Genomic DNA, 23,477 nt, shown 5'->3' on the forward strand with positions numbered 1-23,477 from the left:
GGTGGACTCAGCACCTTTCCGAGAAATGATGGCTTGTGCCGCGCCGCGGTGGAGAGTGCCAAGCCGTCATTTCTTTGCCAAAAAGGCAGTTCCAGCCCTGCATTCACATGTAGAAGAGATGGTGGGCCAGTCAATGAGCATGTCGGTCTCTGCCAAAGTGCACGGCAGCGCCGACGTGTGGAGCTGTAACTACGGTCAGGGACAGTACATGTCATTTACGGCCCACTGGGTGAACGTGGTGCCGGCACAGCCGCACCAGCAACTTGGACAGGTCACGCCGCTTTTGCCTCCACGTTTGCACGTCCTTGGTCCAGCAAAGATGTCCGCCTCTACCACCTCTTCTTCCGCCGTGTCCTCAGCCGCCACCCCCGTGCCAAGTCCCATTAACCGACCGGCATATCACATGTGCAGGGCGCAACGGTGTCACGCTGTGCTGCACCTGGTATGCCTTAGCGAACGTAGTCACACAGGGGAGGAACTTCTGAGTGTAATGAACAGAGAAATCGACAGATGGCTGTCTCCGCGCAAACTGAAAATCGGAACCATGTTGACCGACAACGGAAAGAACATGGTGTCTGCTCTGCGTCAAGGAAGGTTGTGCCATGCGCCATGCATGGCTCACGTGTTCAATCTGGTTGTCAAGCGGTTCCTAAAATCCACCATCCCACTGCAAGACATCCTTAAAATGTCACGTAAACCTTGCATGTATTTCAGCCATTCCTACACCGCAAAGCACACCCTCCTTGAGCTGCAGCGGCAGAACGGAATTCCACAGCATCGCCTGATCTGCGACGTTGCAACAAGGTGGAATTCAACCCTACACATGTTAGACCGCCTTTACAAACAGCGAAAGGCCATCACCGATTTCCTGATGTTACAAGCGGATAAAGGTACTCCCCTGTGTAACTTCGATGTCAGCCATTGGCAGCTCATGCGTGACACCTGCCGCTTGCTCAGGCCCTTTGAGGAGGCCACGCTATTCGTGAGTCGGCAGGACTATGGGATGAACGACGTCATTCCTCTGTTGCACGTCCTGGAACAAATGCTGTTAACAATGGCTGGTCAGGGTGCGGTAGACGTGGAGCACAGATCTCAACGCCACATGACCCCTGTGGGGGCAGGACAGGAAGAAGAGGAGGAGGTAGAGGAGGACATTGGTGCTCAGGAATTATTGAGTGAAATGGGTGGTTTTTCCACTCAGTGGACAGGAGTGGAGGAGCAGGAGCATCTGGTAGAGGAGGAGGAGGAGACAGAGGACCCAGACGCACCGTGGCAGTATGCTGTGGAGATGGAGGCAGGGAGTCCCTCGCATTCCTTGGCACAAATGGCCCATAGCATGCTCGGTTGGTTGCGTAGCGACAGCCGAATAATAACCATCAGACAGAGGGATGACTTTTGGCTGTCCACCTTGTTGGACCCTCGCTACCGTTCAAAAATGGTGGCCTTTTTCACACCTGCTGAGAGGGAGGCCAAAATAACGTACTATAAAAACCACCTATGTAGTCAGTTGGTCTGTGCCTTTCTGCGCCAACGTCCATCCTCAGACACTGTGGGCCCTGTGCGCTCGCGTTCCGCTGCCATGGCAGCAGGGGAGGGGTGGGGTGGTAGGAGCAGTGGCAGCTCCACCAGCAGCGGCTGCCTCAGTCTGCAGTCGATGATGAGTAGCTTTCTTCACCAGCGCAGTGAGGAAACTACTAACCAGCCGCAGCAGCATCAGGTGGACCTGGAGCAGGACCTCAAACAACAGGCTTGGGCCTACTTGGACAGCACCCTGCCAACCGAGGTAGACAATCCCCTTGACTACTGGGCAACGAAACTTGACCTTTGGCCCCAACTAGCTGAATTTGCCCTTGAAAGGCTGTCATGCCCGGCCAGTAGCGTGGCATCGGAGCGCGTGTTTAGTGCGGCAGGAGGTATTGTAACTCCGCGGAGGACACGACTGTCCGCCCAAAGTGTGGAGAGACTCACGTTTGTGAAAATGAATCAGGCGTGGATTAGTCTGGATTTCAAACCACCAGTTCCTGACACAACTGACTAAATCCGCCATGAATCATGCCCCAAACATGTTATTATTTTTAACATAGGCCTCTGTATGGCCTTCAATTTAAGCTGCTTACGCTTCGCCACTCTGCCATGGGCCCCTGTACCACCTCCTCTTGCTGCTGCCAGGTCCAGAGTGTGTCATGGGTCCCTGTACGGCCTCCCATTGCTGCTGTCTCCATCGCCACACTCTGCCATGTTCCACTTTCAGGTCTCCTCACACTGCTGGTGGGTTCCATTTTGTCATAGGGTGCTGGCAGATTACGGGCCTCCCATTGCTGCTGCCAGGCCCGTAATCTTCCATGGGCCCCCGTACCGCCTCCTCATGCTGCTGCCAGGTCCAGAGTGTCTCATGGGTCCCTGTACGGCCTCCCATTGCTGCTGTCTCCATCGCCACACTCTGCCATGTGCCACTTTCAGGTCTCCTCACACTGCTGGTGGGTTCCATTTTGTCATAGGGTGCTGGCAGATTACGGGCCTCCCATTGCTGCTGCCAGGCCCGTAATCTGCCATGGGCCCCCGTACCGACTCCTCATGCTGCTGCCAGGCCCGTAATCTGTCATGGGCCCCTGTACCGCCTCCTCATGCTGCTGCCAGGTCCAGAGTGTCTCATGGGTCCCTGTACGGCCTCCCATTGCTGCTGTCTCCATCGCCACACTCTGCCATGTGCCACTTTCAGGTCTCCTCACACTGCTGGTGGGTTCCATTTTTGTCATAGGGTGCTGTATGGCCTCCCATTGCTGCTGCCTCCACCGCCACACTGTGGCTCCACACTCTGGTTTTGGCCCCGTGACTGCCCAAATGAGTGAAGTGTGCGGTGATTCTAAGATCGACGGCACTCATCTGCATGTCATACTGACTGACAGTATTATTTCTCTTCCCCAGCAGACTCCAAGGGCATTTAAATTAAAGGTACAGTGCTCATCTCTAGCTATTATGTTCATTACATGTAACACAATTTTGCATTTTATGTGGCATTTATGATTAAATATAGCGCATTACTAGTATTTATCTTATGGTAGATGCAGGAACACAATTTAATGCTTTGCAGCAACACTTTGTAGATTGAGAGGTTTTTTTTTTTTAATGTTTGGCAGAGTTGATACTGTATATTTAAAGTGGTAGTAAACTCAAGATTTCTACTTTCATCCATTGAAATAGTTAATAAATAATTTAATAGGTGTTGTCTTTGCTATCTGTCTTACCTGTGCCATTCTTCAGAAATTGTGCGATCTTCAATCTAATGACATCACCGGCACATGTGCAATATAGCTGCGATTCACGGCATAATCTCTGTGCTATCTGTCCTTTCCAGACAATGCCTTGCCTATGTCATCTGCTGTCAGTGGCATTCTATCACAATCCTGTGAGAGCACATCAACACCCCATTTGACTTGCGACATCACAAGCGGGTGTAAACATCGGCTCTGACCACAAAACAAGCCGAGAGGAGAGAGAGAAAGCATCACTTGCTGAGAGAGAGCATACTGCGCATGCGCGAGATTAAGGCTGTCCTCATAGAGAGGGGGCAGAAACTGGATGCGGAACAGGGGTCCCAAGATGGCGCAGCATTCGGCTGAGAAATGCCAAGATGACAGTAAAGGAAAACACACTTATAATAAAAGTTTTTTTTTCTGCAGATAATCTAGCAATGTGCATTGTTATCACTGAACCTACTGTCCTGTGTACTGTTTCAATTCATGAGTTTACTACCGCTTTAACCACTGCAAGTCAAGGCCAATTTTCAACTTTCAGTGTTGTAACACTGAGTGACAATTACTCGTTCATGCAACACTGTACCCTTATGAAATTTTTTATAATTTTTTTGAGACAGATAGAGCTTTCTTTTGGTGGTATTTAATCACCACTGGGATTTTTATTCTTGCTTTAAAAATGAAAAAATACAGAACATTTTGAAAAAATAATTTTTTTTTTGTTTAGTTTTTAAATAGTCATTCATTTAAAATGGGCATGGTCCTACAAGAAGCATATCATTAAAATATAAATGTATTTGTTGCAGGCATATGTAGTGCCTTCTGTTGGGAATGCAACAGCACCTACTATAATGTACTATATATAGTATTGTATGTTAATATCACTTGACCAGTAGATGGCACTGTACACTAAGGTTACCAGTTGTGCATATGTGTAAAACTTGTTGGTTCTCTCTCTTCCTCTCTTTCTCTCAAAGCAAGATGTCTGCTATCACTGTCTGCTGAAATGTGCTCTGTATGTTTGTAACTTAAGCCACACAAGTAAAACAGAATTCTGCCTCATCACAAGCTACCAGTGTCTTCTCTAACACATAACCAACAGGTTATGGGCCCAGCTCCAGACACTGGAAGGAGAACTACAAGCAAGTAAGTGCTGCATTTACAATCCTACCAAATCCTGTGTGAGGAAACAAGAGCTGTATCCAATTCTCTGAAAGATGGCAAGTGCTTCAGATATGAAGTTTACAATAGCAAAGCTCAACGATACCAACTACCAGCTATGGAAGTTTAAGCTTGAAATGCTGTTATCCAAAGATGACTTGTGGCAGGTACTAGATACACACAGACCCGATGACAACCTGGAAGAATGGGACAGAAAAAATAGGCAAGCAAAAGCAGTCATAAGCCTGTTAGTGGAGAATGATCAACTCATTCATATAAGGAAAGAAAGCACAGCTAAAAGGTATGTGGACTGCATTACAAAAACTGCATGAACGTGCAAACCTAAACAGTAAACTATATCTGCTACGCAAACTGTATAAGATGAGGCTGGAAAAAGGGCAGGAAATGGGTGAACGTGTAAATGCTATGCTAGAAATTGTGGACCAGCTGGGTGCAATAGGTGAAGAAATAAAAGACAATCACGTTGTGGCACTACTGCTATGCAGTCTTCCAGAATCATACAGTGCCCTTATAAATGCTCTAGAAACTAGGCCGGAAACTGAATTGACCCTAGAATATGTTAAGGGAAAATTAATTGATGAATACAGCAGAAGAAAGGAAAATTTGCATAGTCAAGAGAACGAGAGACCAGAGGCAGCTCTGACGGTGCAGGAAGGCATAAGACAATGCAAAGAAACCAGGGTATGTTTTCGCTGCAAAAAGGCCGGTCACCTGAAAAAGAACTGATCGATTCTGACAGCTGAGCAGCGAAAGCGGGAGCTACCCACAAGAGAAAGAGCTAAAGCGGTCATGAAAGAAAATGAAAGTGCATCATGGAGTGGTACTTTTAAAGTGACTCAAAATAGTACCTCACACGGATGGTACATTGATTCAGAGGCAACAAGTCACATGACAAGCGACGAGACATTCTTCACAGAAATTGATTTTAGTGTAAAAGATAAAGTCTTTCTAGCAAATGGGAAAAGTATTACAGCGGAAGGTAATGGTCCGGGATTTCTGAACTGCAAAACTCCATCAGGGGGCAAGCAGAGCATCCTTCTAAAGAATGTTCTATATGTTCCAAGCCTAGAAGGAAGCCTCCTACCAGTTAAAACCCTTGCAAGCAATGGACTCACTGTCCAGTTCAGAGGTAATGAATGCACAATTCAAAATGGAAAGCAAATTCTAGCAAGAGGAAGATTAAATGAAAATCTGTACAAACTCGTCACTGAAAGTGAGAAGGTTAATGCGGCAACTCATAACCCACATGACAAGTGCATCCATCTGTGGCATAGAAGATTGGGGCATCGAAACCCTGAAGCTATAAAGGACTTTGCAAAGAGAGGTCTATCAGAAGACATGAAAGTATTGTCTTGCCACACACTCAGCAAGTGCACGTGTTGCATCAAAGCAAAGGCCACCCGAACCTCTCTTCCACAGACCAGTCAGAGTAAAACCATTAAACCCATGGAACTGATACACAGTGATGTGTGTGGACCAATGAAAACCACCACAACTGGCGGGAACAGATATTTACTGACTTTCATTGATGATTATTCCAGGTAAAAATGTTTTTTTAAAATATCCAATAATAAAAATTTTTTAAAAACATTTTCACTTATATAATTTTGTACAGCTTCAGGGGAGGGTGTTGATTGTGCTGTGGGGAAGTTATAATATTTGGAGGTGGTCATTTTATAATTAATTGATTATTCCAGGTACACAATAACGTATCTAATGAAGCACAAAAGTGAGACATTAGAAAAACTTCAAGAGTTTGTAGCTATGACAAGCAACAAGTTTCAAAGGAAACCTGGAATAATACGCACTGACAATGGAGGGGAATATATGAATAAAGACATGGAATCATACCTAAAGAAACAAGGTATTATACACCAAACAACTGTACCATACACTCCTGAGCAAAACGATGTAGTGGAAAGAAAGAATCATACTCTTGTAGAAATGACCAGATGTATGATTACGGACGCTGCCTTACCTAACAAATACTGGGGAGAAGCAATAATGAGGATCTGTACATGGAACAGCCACCAGGATTTGAGAAAGAAAAGAACCTTGTATGTAAACTGCAAAAGAGCATCTACGGGCTCAAGCAAGCGGCGAGAGCATGGAATGAAAAAGTGAACGAAATACTCAGAAAAGAAGGGTTCTCAAAAAGTAAAGCAGATCCATGTCTGTATTCAAAGAATTAAGAGAACAAATGGACATACATCCTAATATACGTCGATGACATCTTGACGTGTTTTGAACAAGAAGGGGACCATGACCAAATAGTTCACAAACTGAAACAAAATTTTGAAATTAAAGAGGGAGGGTGAAGGTCAGGCGGAGACTTCTCTCTTCCAAAATAAACAGCAATTAACAGGACATTATCTGAAAAGATCCTGATGGGGTGTCAGGTTTATCCATAAAGGGATATCCAAATTGTCAGGAAAAAAAGATCAATAAACATTAAGTCTTAAGTGACTTCAGCTACATTTTGCATGACGTCATCAGGTGACAGAAGATAACCTAGGTGCAGGAGACATTTAAGGAATCGGTAGGCGTGTCTTGTTTTTGGATCTTTCCGGTGTCCACATCTTGTTAGGAGTATTGGCTGCTCTTGGTTTGGGTAGAGGTAGTGCTAAGGCTTCATCCGGGAGAGGAGGTAGACCTAGATTACGCAGGAACGCCTCTTCTTCTTGAAGATCTCTGATTGTGTGTTGAGTACCATCTTTGGTTACTATTAATCTGAACGGAAAGCCCCATCTGTATATAATACGATGCTTCTGTAGGTGGAGAGGAAGTGGATGAAGTGTACGTCTTTTAGACAATGTGACAAGGGACAGATCACAATAGATTTGAATTTTTTCCCCTGTAAAATCAACTGAGGCAGTGTTACGTGTGGAATTCAGCAAAGACTCCTTGCTATCGTAGTAATGAAACCAGACAATAATGTCTCTGGGTCTCGCGCCCAGTGGTGGCTTCGGAACAAGAGAGCGATGGGCCCTGTCCATTTGCCAATCTATGTCCAGAACCACTGGGGCCAATGCAGTGAACAGACGTCGCAAATAATCTTGTAGGTCGGCTTCCCCTACAAACTCTGGGACACCGCGTATTCAGAGATTCTGTCTCCGTTCCCTATTCTCCAAATCTTCCTGTAGGGATTGCAACTGGGACATCTGTTGTTTTAAAATGTGGTTATCTTCCTCTAATACATGTACATACTGCACCAGATCATCAAACTTGGTTTCTAGGTGGTCTGTAAGTTCTTCCACTAATGCTATCTCCCCTCTAAGCTCCTGGGCTATTTTCCCCACTGCCACTGAGATAGTATGGGTCAGACTTTGCAAAAGGCTGTCTAACTTATCACCCAGAATGTGGGATGTGGCCCACGACACATACTGATCCATATGTGTAGGCCGCAGTTGCCTGGCAGGTGATGGAGGGTTCTTCTGATGCCTGATTTTGGCCATTAGGATCTGCAAGAATCGCTGAGTCTGGTACTGATGCTCCCCTGCGAATGTAGGCTGTCTTGAGGTTTGGAGGAGCTGGAATAGAGAACGGTGAAGCGGAGTGGAGCTAAAGCACGTCCGCCATCTCTAGCCTCCGAGCATTCGCCCTTGTAGTTATGTATTATTTACGGCACTAATTGTCAATAGGAGCAATTAGCATATTGCATCTCTTAAAATTTATTTAGCAGCTCATAAGTCTCAATTTTGTATTTTGCTTCTCCCTGATCCTCCTGCTCACATCCTCCTGGTTATTTCAGTAGCAAATTATATGTGAAAAGTTTTAGCTTTGCTGGAGGGGAGTAATATCAGATAACAGGCATAGGGAATGACAATGGGAATGCCTGAGATATAGGGAGTTCTATCTGCAGCTGTCTTCTCCCCCAGCCCCTGTCCCAGATTCCAGGACACAGGCCAAGACTGAGCAATGGCAGGACAGTCCAAAAAATGTTAATTGTCCTTGGCAAACTGTGACAGCTGGCAAGTATTGTGGCAATCAGGATGTTATTATGGGGTATGGTGGTGATCAAGACGCTGGTATGGAATATGGGGTGATCAGAACGCTAGTATGGGATTTGGCGGTGATCAGGGCACTTGTACGGTATATTGCGGTGATCAGGGCGCTGGTATGGCATTGTTCAGGGTGCTGGTATGGAGTATGGCTGTGATCTGGGTGCTGGTATGGCATTGTTCAGGATGCTAGTATGGTGTATGGCTGTGATCAGGGTGCTAGTATGGCATATGGCTGTGATAAAGATGTTGGTACGGCATATGGCTGTGATAAGGGTGCTGGTATGGCTTTAGGTGGTGATGAAGGTGCTGGTATGGGGTATGGCGGTGATCAGAGTACTGGTATGGTGATGATCAGGTTGTTGGTATAGTGTATGGCCATGCTATTGTGAGCACTGGTGACATTGGGACAAGTGACAGGTGCTGGTTGTGTTGTTTATTTATTACTACACTGGGGGCAGTGATCAGGGACTCTCTGGCTGGCTTGCACTGCAGTCTGTGAGTGTACATGCAGTGTAACAGGCAGTGTGCACTCACAGGCTGTAGCAACAGTTCTCTCTGCTCTCACCAGGGGCGGACTGACCATTTGGAAACTCGGGCACTGCCTGAGGGCCCAGGGTCAGTAAGGGGCCCAATGAGATGCCCCTGGTACCTTTTTCATAGGCTTTTTTGAGTTTGGGCAAGGACACAGGGGCCCCCATGATCCCCTATTGCCTGGGGGCCCCATGAGTTGTCAGTCCGCCCCTGGCTCTCACAGTTGATCAATGTGAGAGCAGAAAGAACCTATGTTTACTTTCGGTTTGGTATGTTTACTATGTGATTGCTGTGATTGGACACAGCAATCACATGGTAAAACACCATGTGATCACCCGGAAACAGCGTTAAGTTAACCTGCATCGTCGCTGCTGCAACCTTAATCACTTCCCATATGCCCAGAGCCTATAAACAGTGGATGGTAAGCAATTTACTTTGCAAGATTTTCACTTTCACAATTGCATAACTATACATGCAGTGAAACTGTGTGTAAATTATTATTTAAAAAAATATATTTTTTTATTCCAAAGTGGAGACAAACTTTACACAGATATCTGCTTTACAGTTTATGTACAGTAACATAATATTTAGCAATAATGTGTATATGGCTTGTAGAAATACACTATAGGATGGGAATGGAGAGGAAAGGATTTTTACACCTGAGATTGTTTTTTTTTTTGTTTTCTTTTAAGTTTTACTGAGTTTCAAAAAGGTATCAACTTAGATTGTTTAAGTAAATGTAGCATGTAGCTGGTAGGCTGGTAGGTAAATTTAGCTGACTCCCTGTAGGCAGAGAAGCAGAGGGGTTAATTGTGCTGTTCAGTGTCTCATAGGCTGCTATTCTGTCTCTTCCCCCTGGGAAAATATAAACTATACCCTTCAGGTCTGCTATTCATTTTACAGGGGGAATCCTACTCACAAAAGGTGGCACCGCAGGAATCCACACCAGACTCTATATGTGAGCATAAAGTCTGGCAGGCCTGAAAAGGAGGATGACAAGTGTGTGTCCCACTCCTGAACCATACTAGGCCACATGCCCTCAACATTGGGGCATGGGAAAGAGGCCCTTGCCCTATTCAACATAGGGACAAGGTGCTTTGCCAGGGGGGGTCTCCCCTGTCAAGGTCTACCCCCATCCTGAGGGCCTGTGGCCTGGTATGGTTCAGGAGGGGGGTGCACGTTCATGTCCTCCCTTTCTTGGTCTGCCAGGCTGCACACTCAGATAAGTGTCTGGGTGGATTTATTTTAGAAGACCCTGCCTCACACCATTTTTTCTTTTTTTTTCATGGGGGTCCTTTTAAGTTTCCTGAAGGGCCTGGGATGAATTATGGGGGAAACTCCCATGTCATTTTTTTGTAAACTATCGCCACTCAGTGGTATACCTGGCTGGAGATTTCCAGTCATGTAAGTAAATGTGGCTGGTGATGTCACTGGTCATTAAGAATTCGGCAGTTCCTGCACTCACCAACGTCCATTCCATCCACTGACATTTAGGAAGCTGTCATGTAGAATAGTGGTAGTAATACAGCTACTATACATGAAGATCAGTTCCTGCCCAACAAACAGCCAGGGTTGTGTTGGGACCAAACCTTAAGTGAAATGGTTTGAAATTGTCATGGTCCAGAAACTGTTAGGCAAAATAAAGGTGAATAAAGCACCTGGACCAGATGACTTACACCCATATGTTTCCTAATAAAATTAACTCAAAGCCCTTGGGGATGATTTACTAAAGGCAAATAGACTGTGCACTTTGCAAGTGCAGTTGTACAGGACATATGCTCCAGGGTTAGTAAATGAGGGGAAGCTATGCTGACATCCATCATCCAATCATATGCAAGCAAACATTCTGTTTATTTTTCCTTGCATGTGATTGGGTACACTTTGCAAAGTGAAGCTTCACCTCATTTACTAAGCTCTGGAGCAAATGCCCTAGCAGAGTGCAGATACACTTGCAAAGCACACAGTCTATTTGCATTTAGTGGGTGAACTCCATTGTTTCAAACTTTTAAAGACTCTTTAATGACTGGCTTGGTACCAGTAGATTTGAAAATCCATTTTAAATATAGGCAACAGATGACTAATGTGGTACCTATATTTTAAAAAAAGGATCAGGGGCTTTTTTTTAGCAACAACAGGTCTGTAAGTTTACCTTCTTTATTTTAGGACTTGATAAAAGACCACATACAAGAGTTTCTGCTAGAAAACAATATCATAAGCAATAGCCAGCATGGATACATAAATGCCCAAAGTTGTCAAACAAATCTTTCTTTTTAGGGATTAAGCAAAAATTAAGGCATAGGGGTGACTGTGGATATAGTGTACCTGGACTTTGTTAGAGTATTTGACACAGTTCACTGCAGTTAGGGCTCATTCACACCATACCACACATAAGTGCATGCATAACGTGGATGTGGTTAACTTGCACTGCCCTGCAAAGCACAGAACATGATCAGCAGTACATTGCAATGCATCATAGAACATTGAAATGCAATACACTGCAGGAAAATGCAATATGTCCTATTTATTTTCAGTGCACACAAAGGTACTGAACTTAACCCATAGGTCACAAGCCAAATTATCGTGTTCTTGCTTTGGGAATGTGTTGGGCAACACAGCCATTGCTGCTAGTGTGAACAAGCCGTTAAAGCAGTAGTAAAGCCTGCTTTCCACTTGTACCTACAGGAAGGGGCGGACTGACCATTTGGAAACTCGGGCACTGCCCGAGGGCCCGGGGTCAGAAGGGGGCTCCATGAGATGCCCCTGGTACCTTTTTCATAGGCTTTTTTGAGTGTGGGCAAAGACACAGGGGCCCTATGATCTCCTATTGCCCAGCGCCCCATGAGTTGTCAGTCCGCCCCTGCCTACAGGTAAGTCTATAATAAGGCTTACCTGTAGGTACAGTGACTATCTTCTAAACATGCACCATTTAGGAGAAATTCATAATTGCAGAGGCCGGTGACATCACCGCTGCATGCACACTACACTCTGAATGGATGGTGTACTTAAGTGTTTCAACCATTCTGAGTGCTGTGCCATGATCATAACTCCCATGCACACGCACCGGAGTGACATCATTGTGGCCCAACCATTTAAACGGCCAGACCACATGAACCCTGCAGCAAGATCGGGTGAAGATGGAAGCTCTGTTAAAGGTGACTGCACACAGCTGAAGGGATCCACTTTACAGGTAAGTCTGTCAAAATGTGCTAGTATACACTGTGTGACTTTACTACTAAGGTCTATAGCCTTAGAAAATGTAATTTGTAAATGGATAGCCAATAGGCTTATAAGCAGAGGTTAATGGTTCAAACTCTGAATGATCTAAAGTTATCAGAAATGTACCTTAAGGTTTAGTGTTGGGACCATTACTTTTTAACCTGTTTATACATTATGTACATACAGTTTGGCATTAACAGCACCATTTTTGTGCAAATGATACAATTTATGTACAGTTGTGGTATACAATCCCTACAAGATGTCTCCAACCTACAAGTTGTGGGTGCACCTTCAAACTGGGCATCTACTTGCAAAATTAGGTTTAATTTTAATAAATGTAAAGTTGTGAACTTGGGAGTTAAAACATGCATAGATCATACAGTCTAGGTGGAGGAGGAGGGCCCTGCTCCTTGGAGCTTACAATCTAAGAATTTCCAGTACACTATGCATTATTTTGATGTACATACCTCTACAGAATGGAGTGGTTGAACTCCAGCCATAGTGAAAGCACTGGATAAAGCTTGAGCCTACTAGGGTCCAGTTTTCTGGGCATTGGAAATATACAACTGCACCATATGATGATGTTAATTCTTCACTTTCCAAGTGCACATTTTTTAGGAGTTTACAGGAAATTTCTGTGGAGGGGAATTATATATATATATTAAATTATTTACATGTAAACTAGAGTCATTATGCATATGTACACAAAAATATAAAAAAAGATAGCCACTAGTGTTTGAAATAATCTTACTTTTGTCATGTTATTACACTCCAGTAATATATTTGTAATATCCTTTAATCAGACACATCTATGTTTTAAGGTTAAATAGTTGGAGTTGGTAAGGTTGAATAAAGACACCAGTCCATCCAGTCCAACCTGTGTAGGTGTGTGTGTTCATGTAAAAGTAATATCCCACATCCCTGTATACTGTCTTCGCTAAGATGCACATCAAACAGTTTATTGAAACTATCAACACTTCAGTCCACTCCAATCCACTAATACAGTTTATTGTAATATCTTTTTTCAGACACATCTATGGTTTAAAGTTACATAGTTGGTAAGCTTGAATAAAGACACCAGTCCATCCAGTTCAACATGTGTGTGTGTGTTCATGTAGAAATCATATCTCATATCCCTGTATACGGTGTTCGCTAAGATGCACATCAAACAGTTTTTTTTAAACTATCAATACTTAGCTGAATCCACCGATTGTAGAAGTATTGTAGAAGTCACCTCAGTTCCACATCCTTACCGCTCTCACAGTTTAAGGTTAACCCCTTTGTGCCAGCCGCACACAAATGTGCAGCCTCCCGGCATCTGGGCCTAGACTCCGATCGGCCGCACATTTGCATTCATGTAACTAAAAACATATGTGCTGAGAGCGTGCGCACTGCGCGCTCCCAGCACACGTGTGGTACTTACGGAAAGGTCCCGGTCCGCTCTTTTGATCGGGACCTTTCCCGATCATGTGACCGCCACGATGACACATCACGGCGGTCACATGATCCCTAAACTACGCCCCAACCGTCCCGCCTCCCGGCATCTGAAACTCTTAAAGGGCCAGGAGGCGCCGGCAGGAAGGGGTTAATATATTTAAAACATTTTGTGTGATTTATTTCTCCTCCGCTATGTGTCTCTCAAGGTCGATTTTAGCTGCCCTGATTGCGTTCTTACACTTTTTATTGCTTTCCTTTTTTAGTGTTCTTGTTGGAATACATTGCTCTTGTATTTTTGTGCAACAACTATTGTACATCAGTATCAGTATTCAGTAGAGATATATTCTTTAACCACTAGATGGCAGTTTTTATACGTTTGCAGCTGCCTCTTTGATTGCACTCTGTGTCTTCTTCTTGTTTCCGGTTAGCAGAGAAGCAGCAGGTTCACACATGTGGACTGTGCACTGTTTGTTCTGTAGACAGACTGGCCAGTTGGATACTGCATGGACTGACCAGTCGGGTACTGCATGAGGACCCAGGGTCAATAGGGCCTTCATTGGGAGTCCCAGTCTGATGGCAGCAGGTACAAGTGGGACAGCAAAAGCCACGGGGTGCAGGCAGGATGACAGCAGCCAGCTGCAGATACCATCTCCAAGGGACGAGCGGACACTCCCTGGAACCCCTGGACTACTTCTTTAACCTCCTCTCTGCTCCCAGAGGACAGGCTTACCAGGGGCCTGGAGAACTAGGACAGGTGGGAGGTGGAGGCAGACAGGGACTGCTCCATCTCACATAACATAGATCCACTGTAAGAAACAGAGCACCTTATTTCCTCACCCAGAGCGAGACCGGGCCCTGCCTGCTGCTGGCCTTCATGAACTGTATCAAGCATCACACACACCTTATCCCACACACTGCAGACAGGTACTGGGACAAGGGAGCACAGGAGGGACTACAGACAGGTACAGGGCTAGGTTGTCTTTCTCCCTCATCCCCTCTCTATCTGACCCCCCTCCCTCTCTCTTTCTCACCCCCTCTCTCTCTCATCCCCTTCCTCTCTGACACCCCTCTCTCTGTCACCCCCCCATCAACCAGGGTGACCTTCTTACATCATGAGATCTGGTGAACAGCAAAGTGTGACCATATGGAGATGTTAAGGTGCCTGGATTTCAGTTAAGGGTGGAGGTGTGCATGGACACATGCACCCTTAACTGAAAATCCAGGAATCTTGGTGTCTCCACCACCATGCAATAATCCCACTTCATTCCTCCTCCACTGAAGCATGCAGCATGTATGATGGTGAAGATGCTGAGGTTCCCTGGATTCTCTGTTAAGGCTGGAGGTGTGCATGCTTCAGTGGCAGAGAAATGATGTGGGACTATTGCATGGTGGTGGAGTCGGCAAGGTTCCCTGGATTGGGTGTAGTAGTGCCTTAACCTTGGTTTCTGTGGAAGAAATAATACCTCAGTGTTTGTATCAGTGGGAGGAATTATACACTGTCCAACTCTTAATCAGCGTCCCAGTGTCATAAACACCCAAAAATGTTGATATCTTCTTGTCACGGTATGGGAGCCTGCCAATTATTAATCCCCTTATTAATGCCTTGTATCACATGCCCTCAGCGTCCTGCTCTGTATTGTTCCAATTGTCCCCTGTGCCACTAGGCCAAATGGCCTAATTCAATGGCCTAATCAAATTACTCTGGGCCCCCCTCCCTCCCAGCCAGCTGGCTGGGAGCTCTCCACACACCTCCCAACTTGCCTTTCATCTATGCAGACATCTTCTCTGCCTCCCAGGATGTACCTGTCACCAGCCTGATTCTCCCTGGGGTCTAGTATTCCCTTCTCCCCTCCCGGTTGCCAAGGCGACCGGGGAGCATCCTGCAGCAGTTTAAGAGGCTGATGCTGGGCGCTCCGTTTTCATTCCGGTGTCCAGTCATCAAAGGATCTCAAGCTCCAGCGAGACCTTTGTGACTGAACTCCCAGCCTCACAGAGATCCTGCAGGAGGGAAGAGACAACCAGAGAAAGCCTGCCTGCGATTGCGAGAAACCCCACAGAAGGGAGAGAGACTGTCCCAGCCTGCCTGCTTATTGCCAGAAACCCCACAGAAGGGGGAGAGACTACCACAGCCTGCCTGCCAGAGGCCACCCATCTGATCCGGACTCCACAGGTACCTGCGTTCTGCTTCTACCCCTGGGAGACCAGGCACCCTATTGGATCCATGAGTACCTGCTTCCCCCATGTTACCTGAACTGTTGTGTTGGTGACTCCTCGCACCCCCCTCCTGTGTCGGACTACCCCTGTTACAGGGACACCCCCTTGGCTCTCCGAGTGGACTATAAGTGGGTGGGGCCCCCTTGTTACCCTTTCCACCCTCTCTGCCACCCCCCGTATTGAAGGACTGCCGTCTGTTTGTCTCAATAAAGCTTTGTGCGTCTGCCATCCACTCTGTGTGTTCTGTCCTGCCTTTCCTCCCTCACACTTCTCATTAAATATTCTTCCTCCTCAGGCGATAGATTCCTCTTCTGCCACTTAACAGGCCTCAGTGGGAGGAATGACATTGGTGTCAGGGGGAGGAAGTGCCCCATCATTAGTGTCAGTGGGAGGAATCGTGCCCCATCATTGGTGTCAGTGGGAGGAATCGTGCCCCATCATTGGTGTCAGTGGGAGGAATAGTGCCCCATCTTTGGTGTCAGTGGGAGGAAGTGCTCCATCATTGGTATCAGTGGGAGAAGTAGTGTCCCATAATTGATGTCAGTGGGAGGCCCGGAGGCATAGTGCCCCATCATTGGTGTCAGTGGAATAGTGCCCCCTCATTGGTGTCAGTGGGAGGAAAAGTGCCCCCTCATTGGTGTCAGTGGGAGGAAAAGTGCCCCCTCATTGATGTCAGCGACACCAATGAAGAGGCACTATTACTCCCACTGAAACCAATTATACTTACATCGCTGTGCTGACCCCTGCTCCAGCCTGGGCTCCCTCCTTCAGGCACAGACACTTACCCATTAGCTGTCTTCCTTCTCCAGCCGCTCTCCTCCTCTTCACCGGCTCCAGCTGCTCCCTCACTCGATCTTCAATCTTCGCGCTGCCGCTCAGCTCCTCCTCTCCAAACTCTGCCTCCTCGCCTGTGATTGGCCGCCTGTGTGCCTTTTCTGAGCTACAGATCTGGCGGCTAATCACCGGCGAGGAGGCGGAGCTTGCAGAGGGAGGGGCAGGCTGCCATAGGCTGCCCAGTGATCCCAGGGGTGTGGCCAGATTAGAGGGGCTGCTTGTCATCCTGCCCACATCGCGATCAAGATCCAGGAAGATGACAACACCGGACGGACACCCTCTGCACCCCTCCTCCAGCAGCGCCTTGCGGACCGGATCGACGTGGGACACGAAGTCAGGTAAGACACAGCAGCCCCTGTCCCTTTCTCACGGAAGCGTCCCTTCTGTAGGAAAGGGGGGGGGGCAGCACTGCCGCCATGCCGCCCCCCTGAAAAGTGCCACCCTAGTCAAATGCCTTGTTTGCCTCATGGCAAATACACCCCTGGGACAAATGAGGGGCAGTGGGACAGGAGGAGCGCAGTGGGACAAGTGAGGGGCAGTGGGACAGTGTCAGGGCTCCAGGTATGACCAGAGTTGTGTGGACCGACACAGGGAAACACAGACTTCAGGTATAGCGTGTAACACAACATAATTTATTAAAGACGACACAAACATAAACGCAGTGCAAACAATCAAACTCAACACTTACATAAATATGTACAACCAGGTGCAATAAACCTTAAACTAATAGGTACCAGTGCAGTCAGGGCTGGAGAGGTGGAGCGGTCAGGCAGGCCGAGCCCACAGCACGGATTTCCTCAGGGCGCAGGGTCTAAGTCCCAGCCTGCTATTCACCAGGGCCCCTGATGGTGGGGATGGACTTGGTGCAGACTGGAACCAGGTCGCGACCCCTGAGTGCGTTCGGCTGTGGTAGAGAGTACTGGCAGGGAAGTGCAGGAACGGAGTCTGATGGGAAGAGGCAGGCAGACTTACTAGAGGTGATCCGTGCGGGATGGATGGATCGTCGGATGAAGTAAGCGTAGTCAGACAGGCCGGGTCGGTATCGTGCGGGCAGTGTGGTACAGGAGGAGCAAGCAGAGAATGGTCGGGGTCACAAGCCAGGTTCAGCAGGTAGCGGGCAGCGCGGTACCGAGGATCAGGCAGAAGGATGGTCAGGCAAGCCAGGGGTTCAACAGGAGACGGTCAGCAGAGGTCAGGATCAAGCAGGGTCAGCAACGAGGCAGGAACACAGGATACCAGGTACAGGGGCTCATGGGAAACATACACCAAGGCCCAGATCACAGGCCTGGTCATTCCTTAAATACACCTCCTGCAATCAGCCCAGGTGGTGGCTGACTACAGGAGTAAGCTTCTGGCTGCTGAGAGCACCCGTTGGTCAGCCCTGGTACTGCAGCCCACACGGCAGGTGAGTCCGACCACCAGTGCCGAGTCCATTCCTGACAGACAGGAGGAGCGCAGTGGGACAAGTGAGGGGCAGTGGGACAGGAGGAGCACAGAGGGACAGGTGAGGGGCAGTGGGACAGGAGGAGCTCAGAGGGATAAGTAGGGGGCAGCGTGATGGGGGGGTATTGGACAGGATTGGGCAGCGGGACAGGAGAAGCGCAGTGGGACAGGAGAAGTGCAGAAGGATAGGTGAGGGGAAGTGGGACAGGAGGAGCGCAGATGGACAGGTGGGGGCAGCATGATGGGGGAGAATGGGATAGGATCAGGGCAGCGGGACAGGAGGAGCACAGTGGGACAGGTGAGGGGCAGTGGGACAGGAGGAGCGCAGTGGGACAGGTGAGGGGCAGTGAGACAGGAGAAGGAGCACAGAGGGAGAGGAGAAGGAGCACAGAGGGAGAGGTGGGGGGCAGCGTGACAGGGGGCATGGGACAGGATCGGGGCAGCTGGACAGGAGGAGTGCAGAGGGACAGGTGAGGGGCAGTGGGACAGGAGGAGCGCAGATGGACAGGTGGGGGCAGCGTGACGGGGGGGAATGGGATATGATCAGGGCAGTTGGACAGGAGGAGCGCAGTGGGACAGGTGAGGGGCAGTGGGACAGGAGAAGCGCAGTGGGACAGGTGAGGGGCAGTGGGACAGGAGAAGGAGCGCAGTGGGACAGGTGAGGGGCAGTGGGACAGGAGAAGGAGCACAGAGGGACAGGTGAGGGGCAGTGGGACAGGAGCAGCGCAGAGAGACAGGTGAGGGGCAGTGGGACAGGAGGAGCGCAGTGGGACAGGTGAAGGGCAATGGGACAGGAGAAGGAGCACAGAGGCACAGGAGGAGCGCAGAGGGATAGGTGAGGTGCAGTGGGACAGGTGGAGCGCAGTGGGACAGGTGAGGGGCAGTGGGACAGAAGGAGGGCAGTGGGACAGGATCGGGGCAGCTGGACAGGAGGAGCGCAGAGGGACAGGTGAGGGGCAGTGGGACAGGTGAGGGGCAGTGGGAAAGGAGCAGGAGCACAGAGGCACAGGAGGAGTGCAGAGGGATAGATGAGGTGCAGTGGGACAGGAGGAGCGCAGTGGGACAGGTGAGGGGCAGTGGGACAGAAGGAGGGCAGTGGGACAGGTGAGGGGCAGTGGGACAGGTGAAGGGCAGTGGGACAGGAGGAGGGCAGTGGGACAGGAGGAGAGCAGTGGGACAGGTGAGGGGCAGTGGGACAGGTGAGGGGCAGTGGGACAGGAGGAGCGCAGTGGGACAGGAGGCGCGCAGTGGGACAGGTGAGGGGCAGTGGGACAGGAGGAGTGCAGTGGGACAGGAGGAGCTCAGTAGGACAGGAGAAGGAGCACAGAGGGACAGGAGAAGGAGCACAGAGGGACAGGAGGAGCGCAGAAGTATAGGTGAGGGGCAGCGGGACAGGAGGAGTGCAGAGGGATAGGTGGGGGGCAGCATGACAAGGGGCATGGGACAGGATCGGGGCAGCTGGACAGGAGGAGCGCAGAGTTACAGGTGAGGGGCAGAAGGACAGGAGGAGCGCAGAAGGATAGGTGAGGGGCAGTGGGACAGGAGGAGCGCAGAGGGATAGGTGGGGGGCAGCGTGACAGGGGGCATGGAACAGGATCGGGGCAGCTGGACAGGAGGAATGCAGTGGGACAGGTGATGGGCAGAAGGACAGGAAGAGCACAGAGGGACAGGTGGGGGTCAGTGGGGACAGATGGGTGGTAGTGGGACAATGTGATGGACAGGAGGGGGAAGTAGAACAGGTGTGGTTCAGGGTGACGTGTGGGTGCAGGGGGCCCTGTGATGGATGGGGGGCAATGGGATGGGGGAGGGAAGTAGAACAGGTGGGGGGCAGTGGGGACAGATGGGTGGTAGTGGGGACAGATGGGTGGTAGTGGGACAATGTGGGGGACAGGAGGGGGAAGTGGAACAGGTGTGGGGCAGGGTGACATGTGGGGGCAGTGTGATGGATGGGGGGCAATGGGACGGGGGAGGGAAGTAGAACGGGTGGGGGGCCGTGTATAAGGGGACAGTGAGACAGGACCGAGAGAGCACCAGTCCTCCAAGCACTTACCTGTCCAGCAGCAGCTCCTCCAAATGGTGTCAGGATTATTCCAGGACGGGTGCCTGTGTCCCTTCTACCCCAGGGTCTTCGGCGGCAGCTGCAAAAGAGTGGGCAGGCTCCGCCCCCCTGACCTCGTCCTCTTCTGCTTCCTCCTTCGCTGGCACCTTCTGGTCTTCCTGCAAATCCCAGCACACTGACAGCGGACCCCGTCCCTCACATGCTCCGAGCGCACACCTGGGATCTGCCCACCACTCCGCTCTCCTCTGCAGCCGATCCCTCAGCCATGGAGGCCCTGTCCCTTTCGTGGGAAAGGGGGGGGGGGGGACGCACTGCCGCCGTGCCGCCCCCTGAAAAGTGCCGTCCTAGGCAAATACCTAGTTTGCCTTGCGGCAAATACGCCCCTGGGTTAGGTGTATGACAGGGAGGCACAGTGTTTAGAATGAGATGGAGAGAAGTGCTATACCTGGAAGAGAGAAAGTGAGGTGGTATGAAGGGTAGCTGAGGCAGTATGGGAGTCAGGTAAGGCAATATGAGGGGTAGGTGAGGCAGTATGAGGGGTAGTAAAGCGGTATGGGGTGGTGGGTGAGACAGTACGGGGGGTGGGTGAAGTGGTATGAGGGGTAGGTGAGGCAGTATGAGGGGTGGGAGAGACGGTATGAGGGTTGGATGAGGCGATAAGGGGGGAAGGAAATGGGTGGTATTGTGGGCGGATGAGGCAGTATGAGGTAGGTGGGGCAGTATGGGGGGTAGGTGAGGTGGGAAGACATTATTACAGGTACCAATAGCAGGATATTTAGCTCACCCCAGTGGTCAGCCTGGAACATCTGTGTTGAGCCCGCCCTGTATCCCAGTTTCCTGCCTGCAGTGTTGTCACTACCTGGCTGGGTAGACATGAAGGAAGAAGTTCTCTCCAGACCCTCTAACCCCCCCCCCGGATCTACATCCCTGGTGTATAGTGAGAATGGTGATCACTGATTGCATTGGAAAAGTGTGAACCTGCATAGGTGGGAGTGATTTCCTGGAAGGGGAGGGCAGATGCAGGGTGTGTGTTTCAAGAAGTTTATTCAAGTTTTAGAAAACAAAGAAAGAAAAAGCAACATTCAAGAAGAACATGTTATAACATAATCAAAGCCAAAAATGTAGAAAGATGAAAGCTTCCCATGGGAGAACTTACAAAAGATACATTGTAGCAAGGCCAGAGCCAGGGGCGGACTGACAACTCATGGGGCCCCCGGGCAATAGGGGATCATGGGGCCCCTGTGTCCTTGCCCAAACTCAAAAAAGCCTATGGAAAAGGTACCAGGGGCATCTCATGGGGCCCCCCGGGCAATAGGGGATCATGGGGCCCCTGTGTCCTTGCCAAAACTCAAAGAAGCCTATGAAAAAGGTACCAGGGGCATCTCATGGGGCCCCCTACTGACCCCGGGCCCTCGGGCAGTGCCCAAGTTTCCAAATGGTCAGTCCGCCCCTGGCCAGAGCTATTAACAGTGTAAATAAACACAGAATAAATTAATAGAGATGTAGGGTGTGTGTTAATGACAGCTGGTGAACTCTTTCCTGCCTCTTAACAATTTTCAGGTCCTAAAGACCATCCAGGAAGTAATGTTGACTTTTTTTTATACAACAGGTAAGGACTGTGTAGGATTAATAGAAATCATTTTTTATATCTGTAAAAGTACAGTAATGCTATATTGGTACATAGGGGAGCTGGAATTTTGAAAAAAAGTGCACTTAGTCCTTCAGAAAAGCTTGAGGTAATTGTAGCCTTGTTACTGCACTTGCAACAAGAACAGTTGAATACTGTTCATGATACTTTTTTCTATTGGCACTAACATCCAAATTTTCAGAACAAGCTGTTGGGGTGTGTCCCTGTCTTCAAGGTGCAAGTGCCAAATGTCTGAGGCAGTGAGCCCTTGTAGATCACCAACTCAGGGTTCCACAAGGCAAAGTCTAAGCCCTATAACTTAAATAAAGGAATGCGCTAAAACCACAAACTATTCCTAATTTAGTGTAGAAACATTAGTGCAAAAGATATATATATCTATTCTCAATTAATATCAAAAAATATCAAAATTATGTGCAAAACTATTTTTTAGTGCATAAGTAATTTAAATAATTAAATTTGTGAATATAAAAAAATGTCCAATTCTGAATTTCTTCAAATGTCCAAACAAATCCTTTTCAAGCCCTTGCTGGGCTTGCTGGATGCTGACGTTTGTGGAGAAAATGAAGTCACGAGCGCTGTAGTGAGTGTGCGGGGAACAGGAGACTGGTATACCATTTGCTGTTTTATGCTGTTATACTGGTGTCGGTGAAGACACCCTTTTTGTGAGTGTAAATCTTTATTAAATTGTTGGATACTTTTATAAAAAAAACTGGCTGCACCATGATTTTCTCTTTCATTCCCAAACATGACCTCGGTGGAGAGATCTAAAAAGAAAGAGTGATATAATGCTCCTGGAACCATTATATTGAGTGGTGGATACCTACCTTATGGATGATTGTGTAGCTATTGATCATCACACCTGAGAAGTTGATTCATTGCATCTGCTCCCAGAGCAAAAAGTGTTTTTTGCTGATCTAGAGATAGATCAGCATGGAGCTCTGGTGAGTTACCCAACTTTACTTTTGGTGGTGGATTTTGGCACAATTTCTTTGAGAGCACCTGAATTTGAAAAGGATTTGTTTGGACATTTGAAGAAATTCAGAATTGGACATTTTTTTTATATTCACAAATTTAATTATTTAAATTACTTATGCACTAAAATATAGTTTTGCACATAATTTTGATATTTTTTGATATTAATTGAGAATAGATATATATATCTTTTTCACTAATGTTTCTACACTAAATTAGGAATAGTTTGTGGTTTTAGCGCATTCCTTTATTTAAGTTATAGCACTAAGAAATTTATTTGGTTTCTTTGAGGTGGAATTGCTGCTTTAAAGTATTAAGGGTGTTGGGCTTTTATTACACTTGTGATAAAGTCTAAGCCCTAGCCTGCTTCTTCACCATGGTCCCTGATGGTAGGGATGGACTTGCAGAAAGCTGGAACCAGGTTGCGGCCCCCACGTATGCCTTAGCTGAGGATGTTGAGACCACTCACATGAGCAGAGTAAAACAACAGGGGACAACAGGAAATCCAGTAGACAAGCCAAGGCCAGGATGGGCAGAAAACCGGCACAGATGGTGGACAAAGCTGAGATCGGTACACAGGTAGTCAGGCTAAAGATACACAAGTCACAAACGACCAGGAGCTCAGAGAACTGTGAAGGTGCTCAGGCAATGTGGACTAGACTGAGCATGTTTTATATAGGCAT

At 48.2% G+C, this 23,477-nt stretch overlaps 1 protein-coding gene across 1 annotated transcript in view; it reads right to left on the reverse strand.

Moving 5' to 3' along the window:
• Positions 1-23,477, reverse strand: part of LOC149455903 (complement factor H-like) — a 746,405-nt gene that overhangs the window by 389,019 nt on the left and 333,909 nt on the right. The window contains exon 8 of the mRNA XM_089685749.1: positions 12,655-12,822. Coding sequence (XP_089541875.1) covers positions 12,655-12,822 — 168 coding nt within the window. The remainder of the gene's footprint in view (positions 1-12,654; positions 12,823-23,477) is intronic.

The sequence above is a fragment of the Staurois parvus genome, unplaced genomic scaffold (assembly GCF_062004578.1).
Source record: "Staurois parvus isolate SC_StPar_1 unplaced genomic scaffold, SC_StPar_1.0 ptg000384l, whole genome shotgun sequence".
Taxonomy (NCBI): Eukaryota; Metazoa; Chordata; class Amphibia; order Anura; family Ranidae; genus Staurois; species Staurois parvus.